Source organism: Monosiga brevicollis, genomic scaffold, assembly GCF_000002865.3.
Source record: "Monosiga brevicollis MX1 MONBRscaffold_5 genomic scaffold, whole genome shotgun sequence".
Lineage (NCBI taxonomy): Eukaryota > Choanoflagellata > Craspedida > Salpingoecidae > Monosiga > Monosiga brevicollis.
Genome location: NW_001865042.1, coordinates 382,383 through 405,875, shown reverse-complemented (window position 1 = coordinate 405,875; position 23,493 = coordinate 382,383). Strand labels below are relative to the sequence as shown.

The 23,493-nt window shown below is 57.0% G+C and overlaps 5 protein-coding genes across 5 annotated transcripts; 2 read left to right on the top strand and 3 right to left on the bottom strand.

Annotated features, from left to right (window-relative positions):
* Window positions 1–1,837: 1,837 nt before the first annotated feature.
* Window positions 1,838–2,740, bottom strand: MONBRDRAFT_36320 (uncharacterized protein; the record flags this gene model as incomplete). Its single annotated transcript, XM_001744035.1, has 3 exons — window positions 2,431–2,740; window positions 2,187–2,257; window positions 1,838–2,072 (listed from the first exon to the last, which is right to left on the bottom strand). The coding sequence occupies exons 1-3, from the start codon at window positions 2,623–2,625 to the stop codon at window positions 1,838–1,840; spliced, it is 501 nt and encodes a 166-aa protein (XP_001744087.1). The 5' UTR covers window positions 2,626–2,740.
* Window positions 2,741–3,702: 962 nt separating this feature from the next.
* On the top strand, window positions 3,703–17,642 carry MONBRDRAFT_31645 (uncharacterized protein; the record flags this gene model as incomplete). The annotated part of the gene is made up of 8 exons (XM_001744226.1): window positions 3,703–3,725; window positions 3,833–3,953; window positions 4,032–6,428; window positions 6,606–6,853; window positions 7,009–10,252; window positions 10,445–10,771; window positions 10,971–15,426; window positions 15,644–17,642. The coding sequence occupies 8 exons, from the start codon at window positions 3,703–3,705 to the stop codon at window positions 17,623–17,625; spliced, it is 12,798 nt and encodes a 4,265-aa protein (XP_001744278.1). The 3' UTR covers window positions 17,626–17,642.
* Window positions 17,643–17,926: 284 nt separating this feature from the next.
* Window positions 17,927–20,476, bottom strand: MONBRDRAFT_6653 (uncharacterized protein; the record flags this gene model as incomplete). Its single annotated transcript, XM_001744034.1, has 6 exons — window positions 17,927–18,010; window positions 18,555–18,728; window positions 18,982–19,123; window positions 19,507–19,637; window positions 20,026–20,280; window positions 20,354–20,476. 6 exons carry the CDS (start codon window positions 20,474–20,476, stop codon window positions 17,927–17,929), a joined length of 909 nt encoding a protein of 302 aa, XP_001744086.1.
* A 548-nt stretch (window positions 20,477–21,024) lies between these two features.
* On the bottom strand, window positions 21,025–21,690 carry MONBRDRAFT_6652 (uncharacterized protein; the record flags this gene model as incomplete). The annotated part of the gene is made up of 2 exons (XM_001744033.1): window positions 21,025–21,449; window positions 21,594–21,690. The coding sequence occupies 2 exons, from the start codon at window positions 21,688–21,690 to the stop codon at window positions 21,025–21,027; spliced, it is 522 nt and encodes a 173-aa protein (XP_001744085.1).
* A 1,032-nt stretch (window positions 21,691–22,722) lies between these two features.
* Window positions 22,723–23,232, top strand: MONBRDRAFT_6651 (uncharacterized protein; the record flags this gene model as incomplete). Its single annotated transcript, XM_001744225.1, has 1 exon — window positions 22,723–23,232. The coding sequence occupies one exon, from the start codon at window positions 22,723–22,725 to the stop codon at window positions 23,230–23,232; it is 510 nt and encodes a 169-aa protein (XP_001744277.1).
* Between the last annotated feature and the right edge of the window lie 261 nt (window positions 23,233–23,493).

Below are 23,493 nucleotides of genomic sequence, written 5' to 3'. Positions count from 1 at the left end.
TTGTATTGGTTGCTGAACTTCTTGGTCACATACTGATTCATGAGAGAGGGCTTGCCGACACTGCAATAAAAGGAATGGGGTGGCAAGTGAGACGTCGAGATCAGGAGAAAAAAAAAAAAAAAAAAAAGTAAAAAGCTTAACCCCGATCGCTTCCCTCCCCCCCCCCCCAACAAAAAAAAAAAGAGAAAAACAGAGACGACGGGCCATTCCGCTGTGAGCGGCAGGGGGCCTGGAGACCATTGTCGTACCCGGTGTCACCAAGGATGATGACCTTGAGCAAAACTTTCTTGCGAGCAGCCATGTTTGATGATGGGAGGAGAAGGAGAGACAGACGAAGAGAACGTTTGACGGGAAATAGAGCTTTCGGATCTGCGACGCGGAGACGAGGGAAAGGGCAAACATGAGTTGAGGCGGGAAAAAAAAGAAAAGCAAGGCTGAAACAGGTCGCGTCAGCTCAAGTTGGTCTTGATTGGAGAGGTGGCAGGAGACGGCAGCGCACAGCAAAGTTCACGAGCAACGGAGTCGGCGGGCAACGAAACAGACAACAAGCATGGGGCAAGACAAGCCAGAAAGGGCAGCGCGGTCGCAACCAATTCAAGACACGCACACGCAACCAAACAAGATGCCGCGCAAAATGACCGTGCTAGTGACACGTCACAAGCAAACACAACACGACACAACCCCCTGCCCCAAAGCCGCACAGGGCAGCGCGGCGAGCGCCGTTTCCGAACGATGACCAGCACCAGAGAGAGAGGGAGAGGTCTCTAGGCTCCAACAGCCAACGGATCACATACACACAGCCAGAGGGAAGAGAGAAACAGGCACACAGAGAGAGGAGATAGGAGATAGAGAGAGAGAGAGAGAGGTAGAGACAGAGCCAGAGAGAGAAGATAGAGATAGAGACACACACAGATAGAGATAGGGATAGAGATAGAGACAGAGACAGAGACAGAGACAGAAACAGAGACAGAGACAGAGACAGAGACAGAGACAGAAACAGAGACAGAGACAGAGACAGAGACACAGCACACACAGCACACAAAAAGAGATGGAGGATCAGAGAAACAAAAGGGTCCCACGCGTACCATTCGATTTGACAAAAAAAGCACAAGTGTAAGAAGAAATGGTCGCCTTTGCTTTTCCCTATGTAACGCAACCCTCTTTTCTTCTTCTTCGCACACACGTATCACGCACACACACATGCCGACATCGGCTACTGGAGGAGTCAGCGTCTCGCGGCTCCAACTGCCGAGTCAGGGCAGTTGACAAATCGGCAGTTGACACCTCGGGCGCTCGGTCCAAGGCAAACGCCAAGCCAAGCCAAGCGCAGGCAGACAGTCAGTCAGTCAATCAGAGAGCAGCAGCTGGTTGCGCCATCACCTCCATCCTCATCCTCATCTTGCGCGTACACCAACCGACCCAGAGCTTTTTAGCTTGGACAGAAAGCCGAGAAAGGAACTCGTATTTTGTTTATAGATGAACGACGGAAAATCAACTTGAACCTATACGCTAAAAATCGGCGCTACCATCTGTTTGCATTGCCTTTTGAAGTTTAGCTTGCAAGCGAATTTCCATCCGACTAAAGTCGTCGCGCCAAGATACTCGGCCCGATCATGCCACAACAACAGGAACCAGGACAGTCAGTGGCATCAATACAAGCCAGGCCAGTGGCATCAACAATTCTCAGCGCGAGATGCGACGGCCATGATGGGCGTACAAGAGCAAGCTCAATTTTCATAGGTGACGCTGGACACGCTCTGGACACGCTTGGCGTGGCCTTGGGAAGATGGACAAGACAACACATGGGCACAAGACCAGGGAGGGAGGGGATGGGTGTCTAGGATGACTTGTCCGCGCCCGACTCGGCTGCTTGCTCCTCCTCTGGGCGGACAATGACAACGGGACGGGAGCAATGGTGGCTGAGCCAGGTCGAGGTTGAGCCCAGCACGGCGCGAGCCAGGGCAGCGCGCCCGTGGCAGCCCACGACCACGGCTGTGGCATGCAGCTTCTCAGCTAGCTCGCCAATGGCCACACGGGCGTCCCCAGCAATAATGTGGGTTTCCACCTGGATCCTGTCAGAGCAAGTCGATGCAGAAACATGGCATTATCATGATGACACAAAGAGGGCTTCGGCTGCGCCAGGACAACGGTCAAGAGCAGGGGGGGCGCTCCTCATCTCAACTTACTCGGGAGTATCGCCGAGGCAGCGCTTGGTGGCTCGCGTCAGAATATCCCGGGCCTGCTCAATGGCCTTGTCCTGTAGTGGGTGAGCGCACGAGGGCCAGAGAGAGATGAGCATATGCACAGCCAAGACAACAAAGCTTGGTTGTTGTTGTCGTTGTTGTTGTTGTTGTTGTTGTTGTTGTTGTTGTTGTTGTGAGAAGGTTGGCGCGCAAATGGTTCAGGCAAATGGTTCAGGCAAAGGCAGACCTTGTCGGCTTGGCTGGGGGCATAGATGAGGCCCATGTCGTCGAGGTCAACATACGAGTCGAGTGGGGTATAGGCAAAGACCAGGTGCAAGCGCTCGTTGGCCCCATGAACCAGGTTCTTGACGGCAAAGTCGATGGCAGCGTCACCATACTGGGAGCCATCGACGCCCACTACAATGTCACGCGTGGCGGCCATTCTTGCGGCGGTCCTTGCTGGATCGAGTTGCGTGGTCACGGATGAATACAGAAGCGCAGCAGCAGCGTCAAATCGTGAAGCAAAAGCCTCGGTGCTCTCTCGTGTCTGATCACTCAAAAGCTGGCAGCAGGAGAATGCCGCCCAGACGACGCACGCCCGACAGCCCACTGACTCCAGCGCCACTGAGAGGTGAAGGACGCTCAGTGCTATCACATCACCCCAAGGTGGTCGTGTGCAAGCACCCACCCTTTCATCATGTCCGCACCGATTACGTCAATCTCAACAAGTATAATACTAAAAGTTGACCCCTAAAGCCAGGGCATGAAGTAAAATACATTTGACACAAACGAGTGCCAACTTTGGGCACACACACACACACACACACACACACACACACAAGAGTCATCACCCAAAGTTGACCCAGTTTGTGCAGCTCCCAAGGGCTTAACAAGTTACTAGGCGAACATTGAAAGAACGTTGTTTTGCGTTGTTGTTCCTTCTCTCTCTCTCTCTCTGTCTGGCTTCGATTGTCACTGACACTGACCGCGACGACGTGAGGTGCTTGTATGTGCCCGTGTCATTTACATGTCACCCTTTGACGGAGAGCGCCTGCCATTCACTGTGCGCACAGCAAGTTGTTGAGACACGGAAGCGGTGGGTTTGATGGAAGGGCTGTTGCTGCGGGCGCCCCTGCCGTAGTCGTTGCTTGGCTAACGTCCCATCAAGAACATCTCACCTTGCTGCTTGCTCTGGCTCTTGGTTGTGAACAACCGCCCCTCCCCTCCCCCCGACCTCGGTCACATTTCAGCACTCCGGTTCTCTTCTGCGCGGTCTCTTGAACAAGCCGCTTTGCCCCAACTCTGCATACAGGGCTTCTTCTGCATTTCTGCATTTCCGGCCACGGACTCGGGCATCTCTCTCACGCTTTCACTTGGAGGTCTCTCTCTTTATTTTTTTTTTTTTTGTTTGTTTGTTTTTTCTGGTTCTGTCTTTTCCCTACGCCGTCCAGCACAGACTCGGGTCGGCGCTGCTGCCACGCACCACTTTGTGTGCCAAACCTGCGGTTGAAACACCAGCATGGCCAACAACAAACCAGCCTGGTGCGTTTGCCACCTGGCCAGCCAACCCACCTTGCCTACATCTCGCACACCTTTTGCGAGCACCACGGTTATCCGTCTCACATGGCTCGTTGTCGGCCCACCTTTAGGCTGCTCGACCCCGTCGTGGCCCAGGTAGGCGACCGCTTTGTGGCCAGCACGCCCCTTGCTGCTGGCCACATTGCCAATGCCCTGGGCTACACGCGCCACCAAATTCGGCGCCTGGCCAAGGTAGTTGGTCAGAGCGCCGACCGCCGGCACCCATTGCTCTCAACCTTTGATCAGCCAGCACTCGATGTCCTGGCCCAGCTTGAAGAGCTCTTTGCCACTGCACAAGAGGTGGCCAGCGCTCAGCCCCAGAACACGGATGACCTGCAGCGTCTAGTCGAGGAGACCTGCCAGCGCCTCGAGCAACTGCCCGTCGGTGGCTGGAGCGTTGTACCAGCTGGTTGGCAGTCCCCGAACGGCTCCAACTTCCTCTTACTGCTGTTGGAAAAGACAGCCGCGGGTAGCTTTGCCGTGGTCGTCTGCAACGCCGGCTCTGGCCTCAGCTATCACCCTGCCGAAGCCGCTCGCTCCAACAAGATGAAGTTTCGACTGGCCGCGCGCATGGAGAACATTCCTGCTGTCCGCCTTCTTTCCGTCCCGCTTTGGTCGCTCATCTACACCCAGACGCTGCAAGAGTCGGAACACCATCGGCAGGAAGCCTTGTACGACGTCATCTTGCCTTTTCTCGCGGGCCAGCTGCTGCCGCAAGCTTGGGCTGAGACACGCGACGATCCGGCTGCTCGCTTTCGCACCCCATCGCGTGGCGATACCCCGCATTACCATTGCGTCATTGAAGCCACCCGGTACCTCCTCGCTCGTCGCGGATTGTCTTCAGATCAACTGGCCCAACTTCAGTACGCTCTCAGCCGGGACACCATGCAGAAGGTGCACGAGGATTTGCGAGTGTTGGCTGACCCCGTTGAGGCTCTTGACGATGGTCTGGCCTGGGGGCTGGGCGAGGCGCCTCCTCGCGATGGGCCTGGCCGTCTGCCCGATCCGCTCATGTCCAAACTGTACAACAGCACGCCGGTCATGACGGCCAGCCTCGAGCGCGTGCCCAGCGCCACGCTCCGCCAACAACACTTGCTGCTGTATGCTGGGGCCGAGTGGTGTGAGCCTTGCAATCGCTTCCTGCCCAAGCTCATCGCCGTTCACAATGCCCTCCAGCGCCGTGGCGTGAACGCCCACGTAGTCTACCTCTCCAATGATCGCAGTCCCGACCAGTTTACCACCTATCGCCAGCGCATGCCATCCTCCTGGCTTGCCGTCGACTTTGCCGCGGGCGAGGCACGCCAAGAGCTCATGCAGGCACTGGGTCTTCGCGCGCTGCCAAGCCTTGTTGTTCTGGGCCCCGAGGGCCATGTGTATAACCTTAACGCCGTCCAAAATGTTCAAAGTGATCCCGATGCGCAAGCCTTTCCCTGGTCCCCATTGGCCCTGGCCGAGCACAGGGCCCAACAGGGGCCCCAGCCCTTGCCCTCGCATGCCGCCAAGGTCATTCGCTGGGCCTGTGAAGCCGCTGTGCGGCGTGGCATTCGTGAACACCGGGCTGGTCGCCTCGATGTGGCCGGACTGCGCGCACTACAAACCCACACAGACCGCGTGGCTGGGCTCGTGCACGAGCTGCCAGGTGGTCATCGCTTCATCTCAGACAGCCACGAGCGCCTGGCCCTACAGGACGCCGTTGCGCCCGCGGCACAATATCCCGTCCATGCACTGCCACGCGGTGACCTGCTTGTTCTTGAGGAACGGACGGCCAAGTATGCCGGTGCCCTCCGTCGACCCACGCCACCCCAGCCCGTGGACATGCTGCGGCTTCCGACACGCGTTACTACCGTGGCCGAGGGCTTTGCGCTCATTGACGAAACCAAGCGCCTCTGTTACTTGCTGCTCGACCGAGCCCAGGACAGTAGCACCAGCTCTCGCTTGGTGTTGCAGTACCAGGTTATTGCCCTTATTGGCGAGCTTTTCACCAAACGTTTGCCCCTGCCCCTGCCCCCCACCCCGTCATCGGAGGGCCCGCATGACGAGGCGGCCAGCGTCGACATTTGGCAACAATCCGTGGATCGCGAACTGCAAATGGGAATTCTTGAGGGCATTTATCGCCTTGCCTTGACCTATGGTCAAATGTGGCAGGCTGTGGACCATCCCACCCGCGAAAGCGCCTGCGAGTGTTCCCTCGTGGCTGGCTGTATGCTGGTGGTTTACGACGCCGTCCTTCGCCAAGTGGCTGTGGATGCCCCGCTGGTTGTTTCGGTGCTCATTGGGGAGCAGCCGAGCTACAAGCTTTCGACCACCGTCTGCCAGGACAATCGTCCCTTTGCCGAAGTAGCAACCCGCCTACAGCTCAGCACCCCACACCACGTGCGGGCACGAGATGGCATGCTCGCGTACCTGGCCCACGCTGAGGCCACCCACCAGCACCCACTCTTTCAGCTTCGACAGCCGGAGAAGATTGAGGTCAAAAAGTATGGCGCCACGCTCCTGTTCCTCCGTGGTATGTTGGAGCGACTTGGTTACCCCCTGATTGATCCCAACAATCCCAACCCTCCACCCGAGATCGAGGCCCTGGTTGAATGGATGATTGGTGAGAATACCACTTTGGCAAAGGATCATCCGGAATGGGGCATGACACGTGACATGGTCGTTCTCTTCAAGGTATGCGCGAATTGCCCTTCTGGTCGCCCCCGCGTGTTCGTCTGGTACCAACCCAACAACTTGGCACCGGGGCCTGGTCTGCCGCGTTTTCCGGTGCACCGTCAGCCCGCACTGCCGTTTTCCCCTTCTCATTGCCCCGCATCCGCTCGCTGCCTACACCTTCACTTCCCTTTGTAGTTTCTGGCAACCATGGAGACTCGTGAGATGGAACTCATGCGTGGGCGCAAGGACAAGTCACCTTTTGCCTGGTGGTCACTCAGCTTTGAGGAAAGTGGACGCCGGGGCTGGTGGGGCAGTCTGCGTGGCACTCCACTCCGCTGGGAGGCTGTGGGCTTTAGGGGCATGGATTTGGACACGGCTGACCTTGAGGTGGTTGGTTTTGGTGAGCGCGCTGTTCGCTTCGGCCAGGGTGCTGCTGTGCAAAGGTACGTGTTCCATTTTCGCATTCATGATGTCCTTGTTGACACCTTCTGCTGCCCACGACGCTCTGCTTACCATGACTCGTTGACCTTTTTTTTTTTGTTCTTGTTGGCATCATGGCCGCTTGATCATCTCTGGTTTGAACTTGTCCTGAACGCAGTCCTGCAGATGTGAGCCGTTTTTTGGGCATTGAAGGTCCCAGCGAAGAGGATGTTTTGCACGCCACTGGATTGCCCACCTTTAACAATGCCATCAGCCGTGAGGAATCGGAAATGCTCATGTCCTATCTGACCGTGGACTATGTGCGCGTCCCCATGGTCCTCGGCTTTTTTGCCACCCGTGACCGCGTGACCTACCTCTTTAACCCCAGTCTGCAAGCCCTATTGCGCGCCGTCCTCTTTGAAGGTGGGCTCTGGGTTCATCAACAGGATGACCGCCCCATTGCAGAGGTTCCGGTGCGCATGACCGATCGGCAGCGCCGCGAGCAAGAGGCACGCGACCGCCTCAACGGACGCCAAACCCTGCAGCAGCAGCGACTGGGCACCCCATTTGGCCTGCTCTACAACGAGCTCATTCACTGCCCCGGTGCCTGCTTGGACTCCATGCTGGGCATTTTCAAGGCCACAGCCGCGCTGCGCCAATCCTCCGTATATACTCGTGACGCAACCTTTCTCCTCTACCTGCTGGACATGGCCTTGGACACAGAGGCCTACATCGTCTACGTGCTGGCGGACGACAGTGCGCCTGCCGTCACCTCAAACGGTGTCGAGCTGCGTCCGACCCTCGAGGCTTACCTGGCGCAATTTCGGGCGCACTTGCGCAACGATATCTTGCCCATGTTGACACGATGGTGGACCGAAGCGCAAAAGGCAGGCGACGTCAACACGTGTTGTGTGGCTTTGGCGTATCGCGCCCTATGCTACGGTAACCAAGACCTGGCCACCCTACCGTTGACCGAGGTTCAAGATGCCCTCGCCGCCTATCTTTATGTTCGCAACTGGCACGGCTTTGGCCTGGGCATGCAAGTCAGCCAGATGCACGTGGAGGAAGCTGAGGGTCTGCGACCCCAGGACCGGCTGCGCCGCTTTCTCCAGGCCTACGGCTTGAACACCTCGCGCGTGAAGGAAGACGATCTCAACAAATACATCAAGGGCAAGCCCCTGTTCCTGAACCTCGGCGGCGTCACGGTGCGCGCCCCGACTCTGGCCGACGAGACTCAGGGCCACCAGCGCCTGCCTCCAGCCGATGTCCCCGAGCACAAACTGATTCAAATGCAACACCGCCAGCGCCGCCAGCTCTGTAAGGTTGTACAGGGTCTCTTTGACCAGGGCCAGCTACCCAGCTTTATGACTGCGGTTCTGCGGGTGGCCCTGCGCTCCGAAGATTTTGGAGAGAGCGAGTGGGAGCAGCAGGATGCGGGTCGCTACACAGCGCCCCGCTCCGAGCTGCTCGTGGACTTTCAGACGGGCGAGGTGCTTTGGCGCAATGACCAGCTCAAGCCTGTGCCGGACAGCATCGCCCAGATGAACGACTACCAAGCCTTTTTTCACGGCCGGGCCCTACATTGCGGCGTGGTGGCGCACCAAAAGCACCGACGCTGGATTCATCTTGTGGGCACTGAATATGACGTCATCGAGTGGGACGAGCCCTCGGCTGTGGATCAGGGTGTCGGGTGTCCCACGGCACCGCCCCTCGAGGGTCCCGGCGACAACGGTGCGTCGGCCACGGCTGACGTGCCACCTGAACGGCAGCAGGCTGCTCACGAGCTAGTTATGCTCGGCTTTGATTACGCCCAGTGTGTGCGGGCACTGCGCTTGCACCAGGACAACGCCGAGGCAGCTGCCAACTGGCTCTTTAGTGGGGCGAACGAGGGTGACCTTCCTGCCGATTTTGACCTCGCTCACCGCTTCACTCGGCGCGCCGAGGCCTCGGATCAGGTGGGCATTGAGTTTGCCGATGCGGCGCTATACCTTAGCACCAAGTACACTCGACATTTTGATCCATACAGCGAAGAGCTCCACTGCGGGTTACCCGCGACCGAAGCTTGGGTAGCGAGCGCTTTGCGTCCCGTGGTTCTCTTCTTTTACCCCGCCTTCCCACCCGATCGGAAAATGAAGTACAAACTCCTGCTGCCCGAAACACCTGCTGATGCCGAGGCCACGGAAGTTCGACTCCTGGGTTGTGTGGCCCACACGGAAAAGGACGCCACCTGGAAGGAGGTGGTTGTAGACCGCCATCGCGGCCTCGTGTCCGTTTTCAACCTCACCAGCCACGGCCGTCGGCTGTTTCGCGTGCAGGTGTACAGCAGTGATCACCGCTTTGCTCTGCAGCCCTTGGCGCTGCGCCTCAACCCAGATGCCGCACCACAACCTCAGCCGCTGCTGCATCAGGCTGGTAATTTTGCAATCAAGCGGCTGGATGAGGCATCGCTGCTTCTGCTCCGCCGCAACCTGCGCATTGGCGGGCATGAAACTTATCTTCCCACGCGTCTCTTGGCCGGGCTCCTCCCGGCTGTCCTTTTTGAGAGCCACCGTTTCTGGCAGGGCGAAGATGGCTTGATCCGCGGTGAGCCTCTGGATGCCGACTCGTCTTGGGGCGCCTACAACGTGCTGGTCCAGCTAAACGACCAAGGGCGCACCGTGCACGTGCGGCGCCAGCCGCTGACGCACGTGCCCACTAACCAACGGCCACGTGAGGACGCGCTTGAGGCAAACATGCTCGTGCGCCAAACCTCCAGCTCCCAGCCAGCGGAGGCCGAAGTCAGTTTTGACGCCGCCAGCGTGGAACAGCTCACACAGCTGGGCTTTTCTACCGCAACTGCAAAGCTGGCCTTGCGAAACACGGCCTTCAACACGACTCGCGCCGCCTCATGGCTCTTTGACCCAGCCAACATGGCAGCCATTTCGGCCGCCGCCGCCGAAGAAGCACGTGGCGGTCAAGGGCAACGCGGAGCAGACGGTCGCGAGGGCGCCTCCGTAAATGAAGAACACGTGGCCATCATCCTATCAATGGGCTTTAGCGAAGCTGCCGCTCGTGCGGCACTGCGGCATTGCCCAGAACCAGAGACCGCCTTGGCGTGGATCACAGATGACGCCAACGCCGCAACTATTGCTCAGGCTGAGGCTCAAGCAGCCTCGGGCGCACCCGAGCCCATGGACGACACCCCAGCGGCAAGCCTCGAGCCCGTTCCCATTGCCTCGGAAGCTGATTTGCTGCTTCTCAATTTGCTGAGCGCAGCTCCAGGCACGGCCCTACATCGACTAGCATCGGTGCTGGCCCGCATTGAGGACCTCTCGCACGTCTTGGTTTGGGGACACGGCCCGACACAGAGCCATGGTAGTTTGACCGATGCACATTTAAGCCAGCTGACCGAGATTGATTGCATTGAGCTTCCTCGTCTCAAGGTATGTGGCGGTGGTTGCTCTGAACGTATGTCTGCGCCATGCGCTCAGACAGAATTGTTGTGTGTCTTCATTTTATTTTTATTTTTTATTTTTTTTGGTTTTTTGGTTTTTTGACCCCATTGTGATGCTTTGAACGTGTTTTTTTTTTCTTCTTTTTTTTGACCCCATTGTGATGCTTTGAACGTGCTGCAGCTGCGCTTCAAGCCAGAAATGTGCATCGATGGAGTGCGTCGACTAGCCGTTCTCGACCAGGGGGGATGGTACATCAGTGATGCGCTGCACGATGAAGCGGTACCGGGTCGAGAGCAACTGCGAGCGCTGTGTGAGACGCTTCACCAAGGCCTGCTCCTCGAAAACGCCAGTGGGGCATACATGGTGCTGCTTCCCAATCATGACGTCTATCGCCCCCCAGTCCAAGATTTGCCGCTCTCGGAGGAACTCCTCTTCGATCGCGGCTCGGAGCGCTGGCTCACTGCCATGAGCGCCAAGTTTTTCCTTTACCCGGTTCACGGTAGCCTAGTACGTCATCGAATGGCGCATGCATAGCATGCATTTCCTCTCTTTCCTTTTGCTTGCCCCGCATCGCATCTATTGCTTCCCTACCTTGCACGGCCTATCTGGCTTGCCCCTCGTCTGTGTCGTGTTTTTTTTTTTTTTTTTTTTTTTTTGTTTTTTTGTTTTTTTGTTTTTTTCCCTCACTTTTGATTTTGATTTTTAGACGTATCTACGACCCACAACGATGGCGGCCTCCTTGTACCTGGCTCTCGTGCGCCTTCTGGCCCGTGATTATGTGGCCGCCCACGAGCTCCTGCAGGCCGTCAGCACGGACACCGACTTGACGGCCGAGGAGAGCCACATCTTTGATCAGTTTGAGCGCACCGTACCAGATCGCCATCCCGGTGCCCTGGCCTGCCGGCTCAAACTGTACCTCGCCATCATGTACTCGGACAACCCGCTTCCCTCCCCCATCCACGACGAACTGGAGCAATACCTGCTCGTTCGCTCAGGCTGCCCCGCCGCCTTGCGACTCACAGCGGAAGAGGAGCTGGATGCCTTGACCATTTGCCAAAAGATGACTCCGGTTTTGAAGAACCACCTGGCCTACGTTCAAGAGTTGCTCGGTCGCCACACCGGTGCTCTGCACTTTGGCGTGGAAAATACCCGCTGCGCACCAGTAAAGCCCGAGCAGGTCGAGCTGCGAGCCCTGAAGCTGCGTGTGGGTGGTCAACCCTGGGCCAAGCTCAACACGTACACGCTCGACTACTTGACAAGATCGGGAACTCGGCTCACACGCGTTCAATGCCAGCTCCCCGGCAGGGGCGACGGACGCTTGTCGACCAAGGACGCACTGGCCATCATGTGGGAGGACCGGCTGGTTGCTGACGAGGAGTCGGGAAGCAACCGCCAACTAGGCTTTTGGTTTCTTTACTGTCTAGCCACCAAGGCCTGCCAGGTTGAGGGTTTCGACGAGGCTGCCCACCACGCCTATGCAGAGCTTTTGACCCGTCTATTCGCCTGCAAATTGGCGCGTTGGGGCAAAGAAGCTGCCGATGCCGGCGAGATTGAGGCTACCCCCAGCTCGCGCATGGTGATGCTGGCCAGCATCCTCTCTGAGATGAGTGGACAGACCTGGCCCCTACCCTGTCGTGACGATCACAGTCAACGCCTCCTGCAAGTCGGTGTGGACCTCTACTCCCCACAGCAGCGAGATACGGCAGTCAAGGCATTCATGGATGAGCTTGATATGGTCTACCGAAGCCACATGACTTCGCCCACGCGGCTATCTCTTATGACCATGCAAAGCGACGTCTTTGGTGCTGTACGCAACCTGGGCCTGGCTCGGGATCAGAAAGCCCAGCCACACCCTTATGCATCAACTGCGCTTCCCCTCCTGACCTCGGACACAAGTCGCGAAGAATTGACCCTGAGGCCCGTGACCTTTTCCGGGCCCTCACGAGCTACCTCCGGCGATGACCTGCTGGCCGATCTCTTGGGCGACTCTGATAGCCACGCCGACCCTGCCGCCCCTGATGCTGCCAAGCCCAATGGCTATGATCTTTCCGCACCGGAGTTGGCGGCCTTTGCTACCCGTCCTTTGGCTGCCGTGAATGCGCATGAGTTTGCTGCGGAACGGGCCCCTTCCAACACGGCGGACCGCGCAGCAGTTGATCTGCAGTTTGACATTTCCCAGCACCCCACCGCCGCTTCGACCGTGTCGCGCGAGATGATTGAGCGACTCCGCAACGACATTGCCACCTACGCCCACACATACAATGCGCGGCGCGAGCAATACTTGGCTGGCTTCCTCGAATCAGATGCGGATTATCGGAATCCCAAAGCTCTCGCCGCTGCTCAAGCTCGGTTGCATGAGCTGGTGCGGCTGCTTCGCGGTGCGCATGGCCGAGATGTCGCCACGGCCGTGCAACTGCACGCTGAACTTGAGGAGCGAATCACGGCGACGGGCAGTGCGAGTGGCGAGGAGCCCTTGCTCTTTGGCATGGAACAGTTTATCAACGTTCGCCCGCGCGTGACGCCGGCCTTCGCATTGTCTTGCGTTGTATCGGCCCAAGCTGAGCACGATCTGCGTGTAGGCAACCCCTTCGTGACTGATACGGAGGGGATCGTGGCTCTTGGTGCCGTGTACATGCTGCTCGTATCGCGGGCTGCGCAGGCTGCACGTGTCGTGCATGAATGCATGGCGCTGCTTGCACTTTTGCAGCGGCTGGCCCTGCACTGCGACGGCGCCAGCGCCGATGGGAGCGAAGACAAGGATGACGCTACCACCGCGCTGCAGCGGTCCGTGGCGCAAGCGCAAACTGCGCTCGCAGAGAACCTCTGCATGCGTCGACACTACATGCGTCTCGCCACCGATGCCGACCTACAGGCTTCAAGCGCCAATGGTGGTCTGGTCACGTTTGACCCCCGCTTTTTGCTCGCCGAGTACATGTTTGAAATATTGTTGCGCGCGCGACAGGTGGAGATTGTGGGCGACATGGCCTCGGCTGCACGTGCGGGCACCTCCAAGGTACAGCAAGCCATCATGGGCTCCGGCAAGACCTGGGTTATCGCACCCCTGTTGACGCTCATCCTCTCCAGCCCCGAAGCGCTAGTTGTACATGTCATGCCCACCGCGCTGCTAGAGCAAACGCGCAACGTGTTGCGTGCGCGCTTTGGTGCCGTGGTAGTCAAGCGCGTGTACACCCTCAACTTTGATCGCAACATTGAGGATGTGGAGCGCATCGGTGAGCTACACGCCAAGATCCTGTCGGCTCTTCGGCGGCGGGACATTGTGTGCGCGTCGCCCGAGGTCATGAAGAGTCTCATGCTTAAGTTTGTTGAGGAGCTTGAGTGTCTGGAGCGCTGTGACATGGACATGCTCACGCCCAACCAGAGTTTGCGCAACAATCGTGAAGTAGAGCGGCTGCGCGACCAACTGGCCAATCGCAGCGACATTGCTGATCGCGTGGCAAGCCTGCTTGAAATCCTCCGCGTGCACGGCGTGCTCATCATGGACGAGGTCGATGTCATTCTCAACCCGCTCAAGAGCGAGCTTAATTTCCCCATTGGCGCGTCTGAGCTCATGCCCTCGTTTCGATGGGAACTTGCTTTGCACCTTCTCGATGCCTTTTTCCATCGGACCGACCAGCGTCTGACAGATTATCCCGATGCCCGCTCCGTAGCGCAGAAGTGCCCAGCGTTGGACCCTGTGCCCGATATTCTGGCCCATTTGGACGCGGCAGTCGAGCAAGGCATCCACTCGGGCCACCTTCAGCAGGAGCCACACGTGGTGTTGCTATCTTCTGCCTACTATGCAGAGCACATCCGTCCCTGGGCAGCCCGCTGGGCTGTAGTCTGGCTTCTTCACGCGTGGGATTTTGATCAGCTGCCCCTACCCTTGCCCGCGCTGTTGGCCTATCTGGAGCGCGGTTCCAAGGCAGAGGCAGCTGTTCTCACCGTGGTGGGCGGGGCACTCAGTGGGGAGGCCTTGCGCCTCTTGAACCTGGCTTCGGAATGGATTCGTACCCTCCTGCCCCACGTTTTGGCCAAGATCAACCGCGTGGGCTATGGTTTGCTGACGCCGAGCGATTTGGCGCGGCTGGATCCCCGGACACCCCAAAGCCGACGCCTCATGGCCGTGCCCTTTGTGGGTAAGGATGTGCCGTCGCGCTCATCTGAGTTTGCGCATCCGGACGTTCTTATTGGCCTCACAATCATGGCGTACCGCTACGAGGGGTTGCGGGCTTCGGATCTCAAACGCATGGTGGTGCAGCTGAAGCAGGACCTCAGCCGCCAGGTGGGCCCACGCGAGCAGCGACCGGCCAGCGTCGTGTTCCAGGGCTTCTTGGACGCGTCGGCACACGAACCTTGGCGTGCCAGTTGGCTTCGGCCTGCCTTGGATGCCAAGGACGACGACATTACGGAAGGCGCTGCCATCAACAACGACCAGGACGTGATGGAGCGCTTCAAGGTGATCCTGCCGCTGCCACTGTTCCAACCCAGCGACGGTGGGCAAATGGGCGAGCTGCAGCAGTTGCTGCGGCACCTCCCACATCCCATCTTCTACTACCTGCGACAACACGTGTTTCCTAGCTGCATGCGATCACAAGCAATCAAGCTTTCAGCCTCAGGTGTGGATTTGGGCAGCTCCATCCTGTTTGGCCGAGCCCGGTTGGGTTTTAGCGGCACGCCCAATAACCTCATGCCGCAAGATTTGGGGCGATGCGAGTACGAACCAGGTTCGGATGGCAAGGTGATGCATGTTTTGACGACACCTCACGTTACCAGCGCTGAAATTAAAAGCGATTGGACCCCAAAGTCACTGCTGCGCGATGTGGCTGCGAGTGGGCTCTACCATGCCCTCATTGACACGGGTGCGCTTATCACCGGCATGAGCAACGAAAGTGCTGCACATTTTCTTCTGCAGCACCTACCTCCCACTCCCTTCCAAGGCGTTGTGTACCTTGATTCTGAAGACCGACAGATGATTCTGCTGCGTGCCTCGGGTCGCAGCATGCCGCTTGCACAGTGTGGCTTGGAACCAGGCCAACGCTTCACCCTTTTTGATCAGGTGCACACGACGGGCATGGATATTAAGCAATTTCCCAACGCCCGCGCCGTTGTCACGATTGGCAAGGACATGACGTGGCGCGACTATGCCCAAGGCGCCTTTCGCAGTACGTAAAAATTATGCCCCTCCCCTCATGTTTCACACTTTTCCTCTCCTTTCCTCTCTCTCCCTCCGCGCTCCAACACTGTTTCTCTCTCTCTCTCTTTTTTTTTTTTTTTTTTTTTTTTTTTTTTTTTTCTTCTTTTCATCTCCGTTTAACGCTCCTTTTGACCGTGCTTCCAAAACTGACACCTCCTGCCTTGTGATTTGTCCTTGTACTCTAGTGCGAGGAATCGGTAAGGGACAAACCATTTGCTTGTACATCATTGAGGAGGTCTTGCAATTGGTGCGACAGGAACTGGGCGCGCACGCCACACAGGCGCATCGCTTGGATGTGCCGGCCTGGCTGCTGATCAACTCGATGAAGATGACATCCCTACAATACTGCAAGCTGGGTATGCAGGAAATGGGCAATGTGTGGCGCAAGCGCGCGTTGCAAGCTCTGACGGACGAGTGCCGCGCTGCCCTTGTCCAACAACTACCAAACGGCAACGCAGACACTGCCCCAGCCGTCGATCCAGACGTGCGGCCCGCACCCGGCGCTGCTCGAATGCGCCGTTTTGTGGGTCACTCGGTGGAGGTCGAATGGCGGCGCCGGTGTGTAGATCAGTTTCGCGAGCGCATCGGCGTGCCCATATCTGATACCATCGCTGAACCCGAGTCTTTCTCGTCCCGCCTGCGCGCCCTCAAGGCGGAGCAAGCTGAATTTGCACCAAGCGAGGCAGAGGCCGCCTTGATTGACCGGATCATCAACAAGGTTGAACAAATTGGCAACACATTTGTGACTCAGGCAGAGGGTGGTCTGGACAGCGAGTGCGTACATGAGGCCGAGGCTCAGGCTGAGGAGGAAGCCGAAGAGGAGGCTGAGCAAGAGCAAGAAAAGATGTCCGCCTTTAATCGTGACGATGAACAGCACAACCCCTGGCGCTTGAGCCTTTTGGCCCACGTGCCGGGCCTCAAGCTGGGCGGCGAAGAGCCTTTTTATCCCTTTCACGACTTTCATGTTCGTGAGGAGCAACCACGGTTGGCCTTTCCGCCCAATTTGCTGCTAACAGACAACTTTTTCCGCCCACGCTGGGTCGGTGTCGGGGATCGCCGACTGAAAAACGTGGCCTTGATTATGGAGTGGCACCCCAGTCTGGCGCGTGATGTTTTGCGTCGCCAGGTGGGTCTATGTTTTCAAGCGCTTCTGGCCCAAGGCGTAGCGCCAAACGTTGCTGCTGCCCGGGCCTTGCAAGAGGCCACAGCCTCAGTCAATGCCACACCTGCTGCATTACAAACCCAGAGCAGCGAGTCCCCCGTCTACCAGGTGGCGCTGAGTCTGGCTGAAGGTGAGACGCTGCGTCGCGCCATACACTCGCGCCAAGAAGTGTTTCGGGCCTGTGGCGTGAGACTGTACACGATTGATGGTGTCATGTTGGACGCCAGTCACCTCCTGCGTCATCTTGCGCCGGATGGTGCAGCTGAAGCCGCGCACAACCGCGCCGTTAGCCTGGCCTGCCTGCGCTTTATCAACAACGAAATGTTCTTTGATGCCGAGGCCTTGCAACTACTCCTGACCGCACTTTCGTCCAATCCAGTGCCGTCGCGTGTCAAGTTCTTTGAGGAGTGTCAGCGGCTGCGCCGGCGCGAACGCAATCGATGGGCGGACACACCCTTGGCCAAGGTCTTGACTGAGGAAGCGCAATGGCATCTATTGGATGCGCGTGCCAAGTTGGAGCAGCTCAATACCTCCCTGCGTGCTCGCCCCGCCATTGATTTGCTGGCAGCATTCCGTCGTCACGCGCAACGAGCTGAGAGCGGCGCAGCACTCCCACGCGCTGATCTGCAGCGGTGTCTCGAGAGCCTGCAGCTGGGCTTTTCCCCACGAGATTTGGCAGAGCTGGTGGCATTGGTGGTGCGCCCAGATGCTGAAATGTTGAGCGAGACTGAGCTGCGCGAGCACTTTTTCACTCGCGAACCCGAGGCTGAGTCCATGGAGACTGAGAGTTCTGAGGATGAGGTTTGGTTGTGCCAAAATTGTACCTTTGTCAATCCCATGACTGAGCGCTCGTGTGCCATGTGTGAGCTCGGTTGGACTGGTGAGCGTACCTGTCCCAGCAACAAGTGGACTTGCCTGACTTGCACCTTCTTTAACCCCAACTCGCTGTTTTATTGCGACGTCTGTGGCAAGGTGCGTCCCGACTTGGCGTCGGTTCGTTTTTAACACACGATCCGAATGTTAAAAAAAAAAAAAAAAAAAGGAAAGAGAGAACACCCGAAGTATGTTTCACGTGTGTATGTGAGCGGTGCCTTGAATTTTTCCACTCCCTCTGTCTTGGTGTTCCGTGATCTTTGTTCGGAATGCTGGCCGGTTGCATCTGCTGTGAGTATATACGGGTGGGAGGTTTAAATTGAGCTAGATGACCAATGGAAGCGCGGAAAAAAAAAAAGTTTTCAAGTGCAAAAGTGCGTGCATGAGGAAAGGAGGAACGAAAGAAAGGGAGACAGACGAGTGAGAGTATTCATTATGCAGGTGTGTCCTTTTTCTTGCGTTTGCGCTTTGGCTTTTCGGCGGGCTTGGGAGACTCCAGGACGGGGAAGCTGTCCCCCTACAACCGTGGCGTGGGGCAAAAGACCCGAGTTACAACCGATCCCGATCACCACAACTTGGGGAACCAAACTGCTTCACCAAACGCTATGACAATCCAATGGAAGGTCATATCGAGTCTGGCTTGACCTATCCAACGGGTAGGTGGAAGCTTACCGCAGCGGGTGGGGTGGCATTGTCTGTCAAAATGGAGGAGTACCCATTGAATCGGGTCAAGTCTAATAAAACCTGCGAGACTTGGCTTTCAAAGTGTTGTGGCAAGCGCTGCAGACCATTTCAAGCCAAGCAAAGACAAGGTCACGCCATTACCCAGGAGTGAGATCGGACTGAGTTGTTTGGCAGTGGCTCGCAATTCAAACACGAAGTTGGGCCAAACCTTGTTCTGCCTTTGAAACTCAAGGCATTTTTGAAACAGCTGATAAACCTGCTTCTGGGCGTCCAATTCGCTGCGATCCAACGCCTCGCGCTGATTAAAGTGCAGTGAGCCTGGGACAGGAATCTTGGCAGAAATAAATGAAAGAAGAAGACCAGCAATTCTGACAGACCTGTCGCTGAACGTCCACGTGCGACGCGCAGGCGCGGTGATAGAGACGCTCAAGGAGATCGCTCAGGTGTTGCTCCTCCTTGGTCAACAAGGCTTGGACACTTTTGAGGTTGGTGAGAACGTAATTATCTTCTTCTGAAGCGTCGGCTTTTTCTGCCTTGGCCGTAACGGCAGCCTGTGTCATTCCGACATAGGATGGCAGATTGTGAGGCGTGCTGTGCCTCCACATCGACTTGAAGCACAAAACGAGGCGCACCTCTGCCGGGTGCTGTCCCATTCGATGGTGGGTCAGCAAAGCACTCAACGCTTCAGAAGACCCAGCCGGTGCTGGCAGTAGGGCCTATCAGACGCGGCAGCGAAACCACATGAGAGGTGGGATACGTGTGATGGGCCCGGGCTAGTGTTTTTGATCTGTTCGCTTGACTTACGCCCAAGAGCCGAGCCTCAGCGTCCGAAGGTGCACTTTTCCTGCTATGGACCAGCTGCTCCTCGCTGTCTGGGCTCACGCCCTTGAGAAAGTCTTGCTCTTGCTTGGTCTCAGTTAGGGGCCGCCCCAGGGGAGGTATTTGCCTACACCATGGGAGGAGGTGGGTCAGGTTCAGAGCGCAAGCAACGATGATAGGGCATGGAAGAACATGACGCACATGAAGCTTTGACGGTGACTGGCCAGTTCAGCCGGCCAGGCGGCGAGAGCACGCATTTCGTCGTCCGAGGGAGCTGTAGATGCGATGGGTGGAGAGGGTGTGCTCTCTGAAACGGAAGCCGAGGCCAGCGGAGCGGTAGCCTGTGTGGCCCATGACCAAAGACAGGTGGCGTACCTCGCATATATTGTTCGACCACGTTCCAGAATTCTTGGCCGGCCTGAGTCAAAGCCTCAGTTGGTCTGAGGGGGGCATGCAAACTGAGTAATGCTGACACACTCCCGCGTGCTATTGCACCCACTACTTTCTTACTTTGTCTCTTCTGGCTGGGCGGAGGCAGTCATGCCGCCTGCGCTGGTGCTTAAGCTGAGAGAGCTGCGGCGGGGGCCACTTGTGCGGCCCAGGGGCCCATCGGTGTTGGACTTGGACTGACGTTGTGCATTCTGACCCGATGCAGCCAAACATCACACAGATCACATGAAAGATTGTCTGCAGCACACACACACACACACACACACACACACACACACACACACACACACACACACACACACACACACACACACACACACACACACACACACACACACACACACACACAGAAGGTTGCAGTGCAGTTCTAGTGGAGAAAGGAGAAGAAAGCAAAACAAGCAGTGCAGATGATACAGAGCGAGACGCACCAAAGCCTTCAAATTGCACTTTTTGAGCTACCCGAGTCACCAGCAGACGCGCAGGGTTGAGGCCAGGACGAGGCAAGGCAAGTGTGGTGTGAAAAAGGATGACGAAATGCAGCCAGAGCAAAACACAGGGGGCTCAGCGGAATGAGCTGACCTTGGCTGCTGGTAGCTCGGCAGCAATGGATGACCGGCGCTTGGCGGAAGCTTGATACTTGAAGTAGCGATGAAACCATCTGTTCGAGCAGGCATCACATGATTGGCTGCCGAGACGACCGCAGCTCCCCAGGAAGGGTGAAGCACAGGGTGAAGCGCCAGAGCAGAGCGGCACGCACTGAGTAAATTGATGATGTTGGTCGGCAATGCTCTGCAGCTCATGATGCGTCGAGTTGGCCAGCTGCTCCAGCTCCGCCTATTCAAAGAACCACCCAGGGTAATGGCGGAGCCAGCGACCGTGTGCGAGATCGCGCTGAAATGCACCTCACCTCAATGACAGTTAGATATTCGAGCGAAAGGCCCTTGAGATCATCCATAGACCTTCGACTCAGATCATCCAAGAACTGGCTCTCCGCAGCCGGAGGCAGCGCAAACATGGGCCGCGACGCCATGATCCCCCACCCCTCTGCCGTCACCTGTCGAAACGGGAAAAAAATAAAAAAAAATCTCGCACACACACACACACACTCTCTCTTGGAAGGCTTTTTCAACTTGACCTCTCTTAAATAAAGCTTTCAAGGTCTTTTCTTATAGCGCTTGGGTTCTCTCCCTCTCTCTCTCTCTCCCTCTTTCCCTGAAGCGTTTGGGTTCACTCACTCTGCCTGAAGCGCTTCGGTTCGCCTTCTCGCTCTTAGGTTCAGAGTTCTCTCTGAAACTATAGCTCAAGGCTCCCTCGGTGCGCTCTCTCCCTCGGTGCGCTCTCTCCCTCTGGATCTCTCGCCTCTGGATCTCTGGACCTCGCTCCTTGTTTCTTATGGCTTTGATCAGCCTCCATGCTCGTTGCATCAAGTTAAAATCAACTGCAAGGAAAGCGGCCCGAAAGGAACAGACGCACGGCGACATGAACAAGTCGGTTGGCTTCGACAAAAACGCCTATGGGTATGGTAACGATGGAGCACAGGATTGGATGGCAGGGGTGGGCTCTTCAAGAAAGCGGGCGCTATGCGCGTGTGGCCAAGGGTTGGCCATCCACGACCAAGGCCTGCTCAGAGTGCAAAGTGTCTGCATCGGTCTGGGCCAGCAACTGGGCGTTCATGTATATCTTGTGCCGCAACTTGGCCAAACGGTCAGATTGTGGCGTAGAGCCCTTGTCAAAGGAGTCATCCCATTCGGGCTGTGTGGAGGCGTACAGTTCAAAGCCATCGGACCAGCCCTTGGCGTCATCGCGACAGCAGCAACACCAACCACAGTGGCGCTCGCTCACCTCGTCCTCCACTGACCCGTCGCCCTCTTCAAGGCGGTGAACAAGACTGCTGTGTCCGCGTTGGCGACAGCAGCACGTTTTGATTCCCAGCAGTAGCAACAGCAACCCAACGGCTGCTGCCACCACGATCACAACCTCGAGCGTCGAATCATCCACCAGGCCTACTCAACCACACACATTTGCGATAGTCAGCACCAACGCGCAATTACAAGGCACCATCCTAGACACAAAGGGCAACCACCACAATCGCCCAGTTTGCGTTCGTCCAGTCTAAAGATCACCATCTACCAAGGAGACACACGTACCAAGCATGGTCGACGAGTTGGCTCGAGCCGGGGTGCCTGGGCCCATCGTGGTTGCATCCACATCCAGCGGCGGTGTCACCGTTCTACCTGTCGGCATTGCCCAAGAAGAGGAGGCCTTGATTACGGTGGGCACCTCTTTTGTCGCGGGGCTGGAGGCGCTGGGCGTCGCAAATGTGGACGGTTCAAGTGATGGGATGGGCGTGGGTTCCAATGGCAGCTGGGCACGGCACTCGGGCGCCGCCAGCCACAGGCATAGCAATAAGAGAACACCAAGCCTGCGCGTAGGCGCCCGAGGCCCGAGGCAAGAGCCTGAAAAGCGAAACGTAAACATGAAGACGGGTTGCTATCAAGCCCAGGCACACAAGCAGGTGTGGCTGGGAAGATGTAGAAAGATGCAGCGACCGCCACGGAGCCAGATTGAGGAAAGCTTGGGGTTGTAGGTGACACGAGACGGCTCAGGCGCCTCGGTCTATGGCAAGAAAATGAAGGCCATCGCCAATACAGTACTGTGCCGCGGCTGATTGCTTGTGGGGTGGGCACCAAGGCACATCTGGTCACAAGAGACACAAACGCCTGGGCCCTTTGCTAAACATTGTAGCCGAGGGGGAGCGAATTGATTTGCTTCCCCTTCAACGTGCCACGCATTCCACCCAAATCGACCCCCCCCCCCCCCCTGTCCCCAAGCCCCACAACGCTGTGGCAAGGGCTGTGGCAGTCATTGAGCGTGTGGTGGCGGGCCAGCCCGAGTGGGTTTCCCAACAACCAGCGCACCTCGGTCCGCTTCATGTCAAGCATGAAGGCGTTTCGTGGCAACAACCTCGAGATTGGCATGTCGTGGAAAAAAAAGGTCCATCACGCTGATCCCAAAAGCCAGACAAGGCCAACATCAAGTATGTTCATCCATCAACCAGTGCACACGCGCACGCTCGCGTCCGCGCGTTGTGAGGCGGCTGCACCTCAAGCGTCAAACTGCAGCGCTGCCGTTTCAGAGACACATCATTCGCAATGCTTTCGTGCATGCACAAAGTTTTCAAAAGTATGCGAATCATTGGAGCACTTCGAGGCCGTGCGCCGTGCAGGCTTTTACATGTTTAGTTCATCATCGATGGGTGGTTTCACCATTCTCATGATGGCCGCCATGCGTGGCGCGCTTGATGTGATGCGCGCGTTCATTGATGCTGTACCCGACAAGGAAACGTTCATCAACAGCACCAGCTTTGGTGGCGAGATGGCTATTCACTTTGCCATCGAGCAAAAGAATCTTGAAGCCGTCAAGTTGTTGGTGGAGAACGGAGCCAGGCTAACCAGCCTGTGGGACCAATATGAACTCGAAGGCGACGTGGACGAAGCAGATCCAGACAACTGGGTGGACGACGAGTTCATTGACGAAGACGAGTACGAGTACGGAGACGCTGGAGATGCTGTAATGAAGCAACAGCGCACGCCACTCATGACTGCAGCTCGCATGGGCTCCGTTGAAATTGTAAATTATCTGCTGAAGCACGACGATGACCCCGGTTACTGTCTTGAGTACAATCCCTTCAAGGGGGAAAACGCCGTTAAGAGCGCCACCGATTGTGGACATACCGAGATCGCCAAGCTCATCCAGGACGCCATTGACAAGCGCACCAAAAACTAAGGCGCCCGGTCTTGGCCGGGCTGTCTTTTGATGGCCCGGCACCCTGATCGTTGACAAGCTCGCATTGCAGAGCGCACTTTTTGACTAAAAACATTAATTGATTTTCAAATCTACTTTATTGTTCTGATGGTATGCGCGATGAACGTACACAATTTTTAATGCATTTTTTTTTGATATCCCGCCGGCCGTGGTTCGACGCGATTGTTTGATTCTCATCACCATCAGCATGAATGCAGATACAGCCGTTTCATTCAAGCACGA